The following is a 6000-nucleotide window of genomic DNA, read 5'->3' on the forward strand; positions in this document are numbered from 1 at the left end:
ACACCTTGGTAATGAGAAACCTTTTTATAGAGCATCAATGAGGACTAAACCAGCTGATATTAATTTGCACTGATAGGGGGCAGGATTGTGTTAAATACTGACAGTTTTAAGCTGCTTTCTTGGCTTTCCATGCCTTTTTGCACCTCCTTTTCTTCATGTGTTCAATTATTTTTGCCTGTGTCATTTCACTTTCTGCTTTATTTCACATAATTTCTTTGTATTTGTGGATTTCTTGGGTTGTTACTGACATCCGGTGAAAAATTATTTTCAATAGCCAAATTAGAAATATATTTACTGACAAAAATGTTGATACGATCAATACTTATTTTCCCCGCTGTACATACACACACACACACACACACACACACACACACACACACACACACACACACACACACACACAGTATATGTTTCGACACGCATATACACTTATACATATACACACATATGTATGTGTGCATTTTTCTATAGTTGAAAAAAAAGTTGTCAAATTACCTTATTACAGGACTTAAGTATGTGGATTGTTTTTCCATTTTAATCTTCACAGTTAGCTGTTTGTTGATGCTAAGGAACACAATCATGGGAATGAATACAAAATCCTTTTTCAACTCATTGTGAATTATTCTAATAATATATGCATATATAAACATGTCAGACAGCCTGGCTTCTGAGAGCCCTTTCACTTTCAAAACAAATAATAACTAATGCTAAACACATTTCATTGTGGTTCTCCCTACTGTTTTGGTGTGAATACTTGCTGTCTGTAGATCTTTGCTATGCAACTGCAGTGTGGTAGATGCCCAAGATAGCAGCCCCATATCCATAAGACACATTGCAAAACATACAAAATACACTGATGAGTTAGAATCATGTAATTATGGATCACCAAACACATTAAATAAAAAGTGTTAGGGTAAAGATTGATATCATGACAGCGATAAATATACCAGCCCATATAAACATGTATATGTACATTAGATACATTTTAGAAAGAATAATTAATACGTAAAACTTTTAATCAGAGAGAAACCTCTCTGAATCATCTTTTGCTTTGCTAAGAACATATAATAACCTCTTTATAATAACCAGCTTTAGCCAGCCACCCTGTTTCTGCTATTACACCAATGTATTGTATATGCATACACACATTTTCCTGGATGCTGTATATGTAAGCATTATTTGTAAATCCATTAGACTGACCTTTAGTTGCATACATTGGAGATCTAATTAAGAATGCCGTAAGGAACTCAGACGCTGATAGTTCACAGGGCCTTAAAGAGCTGAGGGCTCCTGCAGTCATCTTCAAAGGGAAATGTCAGCTCGCCAAAAGGCTGACACAGAGAAATTTCCAGGTTCCAGCTTACACTGTCAAAAGCATTTAGAAACTGCAAAAAGAAGGTCTGACGCATTTTAAACAGGGGTACACAGTGCTGGCATCATTTATATGGCAAAGATGTTTTCTACAGGTTTGGAATTAAAACCATCAAATCTAAGATTAAAAAAATGTATAGTACAATAAAAACAAAAGAATTCGCAACATTTTTACATGCTGTAATTTACAAATAATTAAAAACATACCCAAATATGCCCAGACATAATGTTTAAAAGCCTTTGTCATGTGTGTGGCATGAAATTTTCAAGAGACAGATTCATAAGTGTGACTGTTTAATAGTACAACAAACACTAAAGTGTATTATATATGTAATCAATGACTGTTCCAGTAAATAAAAGGGAGCATACTTTGCAGATATTTTCCATCCATCCATCCATTTTCTATGCTGCCTATCCCTTTCGGGGTCGCGGGGGGGCCGGAGCCTATCTCGGCTGTCGCAGATATTTTCAAAATACCAAAATACCCTCACAGCGATTCTTCATGGACTTTAATTTCAGGTCATTTACAAGTAATTTACAAGAGCTGTATCCAGACATGCTAAAACGGGGGGTGTGTCTATAAAGTCAATGTTTGCACAAGTAGAAAAGCAGGATTCGCCCCTTGCACCCGTCATATTTATTTGTGAATTTAAATGTTGAAGTCCCTGTGTAGTCAAACATGTGCGCTGCTTATTGTTACTTCCCATGAACGCTTGACCTTCTCGGTGCAGAGTGAAATATGTGCAGAGTCTGCCACGAAGAGGCTGTTTTCACATTCATCTACGAAATGTGGAAAGTTTCTCTGTGCTCTAATCTGAGTTTAAAACATGTATGTATGAACATGACATAATGACATCACAACTGACAATCCTGACATGTCTTGTGTCTGGCAGTTAGACTTCTTGAAATAAATGTCTTTTATAGCCTACAGTCTGTACTGATCAGCTTTACTTCTATGTGGCCTCAACATGTGGAAATCTCTTGCTGCAACAGATATTTTGTGTTTCAACAAATGGAGGTAATGTAGTTGCACAGCCTCCGTCAAGTACCAAGTACAATGATCCTAAATATTATTTTGAATGCACATATACCTCAGGCTTTTTTCTGCATCTCTTTGTTTCCATCGGTGCACTCAGACAGCTCTCTGACGCACAGAATCACTTTGTATTTGCAAGAGCTGTTCGCATGCATTTACGTGACCTTAGAGACTTATGGTCCAACCTCAGCGAAAAAAACAAAAAAAACAAAAACCAACAACACTTTTAACAACCACCAGGTGTCGCCCTGCACTACCAGGTGTGAGAGGTCGGGAGAACAATAGGGGCAATACAGAGAATGCAGAGCTATTCAAATTACCCCAAAATAATACCTCATATATGTTCCCGCTTCTCTTAAATAGGTACATTTGTGTTCTCAGGACTTCATGTGATCTTGTTTACAGACTCCGATCGCACAAAAGCACATTGATCATTAATCGCTTTTCAGATCTCCATCCCTGCAGCCAATCGATGCTTTGAAATTTTCTGCTAATCGTAAATCGCGGTCAAAGTCAGGTTTATGACTTGCATCGCCTGATCAAACGTAGACTGTACGGTGCATGCAAACATAAAAGCCTTTACGCATTAGGTCAATATTTTTTGTCGACACAGTATGAAAGCAAATCGGAATGTCCCATTTGATCAGTGTGTGGACGGCTGGTTGGTCCACAGGACGGTCGAGCAGCCTGATGCTCGAGAGAAAAAAATAAAAAAATCTGCTCATCACAAGCAGAGCATCAAAGCGCGTTTTATCCACATAGCCTAAGGGTGGAGTTATTCTGATCAACCTGACACAATTTCTCGGTGTCGCAATCAACCGCAGTCGCTCCATGTTTCTGAAAGCTGAAGAATTAGGGCAAAAATAGCTTCGGGCTGCTGCCGAATCGACCGTCTCATTTGCGCAGCTGCATATCCCACTTTTGCAAAGCTGACTGGACTGCAGCATCAACACAACATTAGGCCACCAGGCAGCTCCTTTACCGCATCCTCACCGACACCGGCGCGCCCCTCCGGCTGCTGCTGCTGCTGCTGCTGCTGCTGCGGGCTATTGGACCTCCCAGAAAGAGATCAAGGGCTTAAGGACAGAAGTGATTCTAGTCGTGGAGACAAGCGGAGGAGGACCGGTGTGAAACGGGTGAGTGGTAGCAGCTACAGCGGTCTTCAGAGCTGCGCAGTGGTAGTGGGGGTTGGTCATGGTCGGACGGGGACTGTGGGTATGTAAGCCCCGGTTTGGAAAGCGAGGGAGCAGGCTTGGTGTTTTGCCTTTGCTGAGTGTGGTGGCAGCGACCACAGCCCTGTTGGCTCTGCTCTTTGTGGACTTCATCGAGTCATGGGTCACCTCCATGAGCATGAACACAGTGGTGGAGCCGCACGCCGGCATCATCCCCCCGCAGAGCGACCCCCCCTCCAGACCCGAGGAGTTTCTGCTCATGCCCAGCCCCCTCGTGTGCCAGCGTGCCAAGCCTTACCTCATCACCATGGTTACCTCGGCTCCTGCCAATCAGAGGGCTCGCCAAGCCATCAGGGACACCTGGGGAGGGGAGGTGGAGGTGAGGGGATTGCGGGTCATGACCCTCTTCATGGTGGGTGTGGCGTCGGACCCTGGACTGGCCAAGCTGCTGATAGAGGAGGCTAGAGAGCGAGGAGACCTGATTCAGGGGCGTTTTCTGGACACCTACTCCAACCTCACCCTGAAAACTCTGTCGATGCTGGGCTGGGCCCGCCGCTTCTGCCCTCAGGCTCACTTTATGGCCAAAGTGGATGATGACGTCCTGTTCAATCCCAGCGCCCTGCTGCACTTCCTGAACAAGAGCCGTAACCCCTATGAACAAGGAGACTTATACCTTGGCAGGGTGCATCTTCGTGTGGCTCCGGACCGAGACCCGGAGAGCAAGCACTATCTCCCCTCAGGGGCCTACCCTCCTTCTGTCTTTCCAGACTATTGCAGTGGCACAGCCTATGTTCTGTCCCGCTCTGCATTGCTCAAAATTTCCTTGGCAGCCTCTGCATCACCTTTATCCACACCTCTTCCGCCTGAGGATGTGTTTGTTGGTCTGTGTGCCCGGGCAGCTGGAGTGCTGCCCTCTCACTGCCCACTCTTCTCTGGTGGGCCAGGTGTGCCATACGGTCGCTGCTGCTATCAGGCGATGGTGTCCATCCACCACACCCCACCCAGGGAGATGCTGCACTATTGGGCTGACATCCATTCATCACAGCCCTGCTCCTGGCTGAGTCTGCGTGCTTCTCTGGGGATGTGCAAAGTCAGGGCGATGCTCGGGTCAGCTCTGGGACTGGAGCAGGGCTTGTGAGGGTTGATGAGAAGGAAAACTGGACTCAATGGGGTTGTGCCTCGCTTCAATACTGTGAACAGCACAAGTGCTCTTCAGGCTGTGAAGCTTCACTATGTGCACTGAGAAAATGTCACTATTTTTATAGCTTTATTTTTTTAAACACTATGATGTATTTAAATGGCTTTTTTGCAGAAAAGGGAATGAACAGCTGGTAGTAACAATGGTCACAGTAGTCTTTAAGCTATTCCTGGACTGTTACAGCATCTTTCATTGTTACACTGACACATCACATATTGTAATTGTAGAACAAACAACATTGGCATGCTGATAGTGTTCAGTTAGGAAATACAGCTACGTATCTGATGAATGCACATTAGAACAGGTACTTCAAATAACACACCAAGTCTTACACCAATATGCTGCTACCTATTCAACACCTCTGTAGTCTATCACCAGGTACTTCAATTGTAGATGTTAGTCTATTAAGATGCCTAAATGCATGATGCTCCAAACAATAGCACATTAGATATCAAACCACAGGCTTCATATACCCAGGAGTATAAGAAAAAAATATTAACGATATTAGCTAAAACCTTCTATGTTCCAAAGAGAAAAATGCCTCAGAATATGATTTATTCAAGGAATTCAAGTATTGTGTTTTTCATAAATAACAATGATATGATGATATGTGCAACCTGCCATTAACTGGAAGGCTGAAATTGACTGGAGACAGTGAAATGCATTTGGCCAGGTCTGGGAATGGACAGGAAGTTCTTCTTCCTTCTTCGGAGGCATTGACCTCCGATCACCAGACACTGAAAATATAACCACGAAACTGATGTGAAACCCAGCTATAATCCCATGACATTGTAGTATTAATTACATGTCTCTATAAGAGTGAGGTTAGAGTGTGAATGACAGCTTTGTGTTGGTGTCTGGTCTGAGTGCTTTTTAAGAGACAGTTTACAGCGTGTCAGGCTAAAGTCAAGGCTGTCTTGCTTCATCCTCAATGTAAATGAAGAGAAGGTCAGTGTGTTCACACTCAGGAAATATATGTTTGAATCAAATACTGTTACAAATAAACCTCTGTCTCTTATGTTAAGATTGCCTCATGTTTCTTTAGAGGAGAAACACACACTTATGTTTCTATCAGTACACTCCCAGGACACTGCATTGACAAGATTCATTTCAGCGCCTAACCCTAACCTTAGGCACCACAACTGACTGCCTAACCCTAACCTTGACCTACTGTGATTCCCTAACTCTAAAACCAAGTCTTAACACTCAAAAAGCAGTTTAGA

The 6000-nt window shown here is 43.1% G+C and overlaps 1 protein-coding gene across 1 annotated transcript; it reads left to right on the top strand.

The window, feature by feature from the left end:
- The first annotated feature begins 3058 nt into the window (after nt 1-3058).
- b3galt4 (UDP-Gal:betaGlcNAc beta 1,3-galactosyltransferase, polypeptide 4) lies at nt 3059-5794 on the top strand. The gene has a single exon (XM_070968285.1). It carries the CDS (start codon nt 3602-3604, stop codon nt 4715-4717), a length of 1116 nt encoding a protein of 371 aa, XP_070824386.1. The 5' UTR covers nt 3059-3601; the 3' UTR covers nt 4718-5794.
- Nucleotides 5795-6000: the final 206 nt, after the last annotated feature.

This window comes from Chaetodon trifascialis, chromosome 8 (assembly GCF_039877785.1).
Source record: "Chaetodon trifascialis isolate fChaTrf1 chromosome 8, fChaTrf1.hap1, whole genome shotgun sequence".
Classification (NCBI taxonomy): domain Eukaryota; kingdom Metazoa; phylum Chordata; class Actinopteri; order Chaetodontiformes; family Chaetodontidae; genus Chaetodon; species Chaetodon trifascialis.

Bases quoted from the DNA above. Each gene is read 5' to 3' on its own strand.
- b3galt4 (XM_070968285.1), top strand. From the start codon at position 3,602: ATGGTCGGACGGGGACTGTGGGTATGTAAGCCCCGGTTTGGAAAGCGA.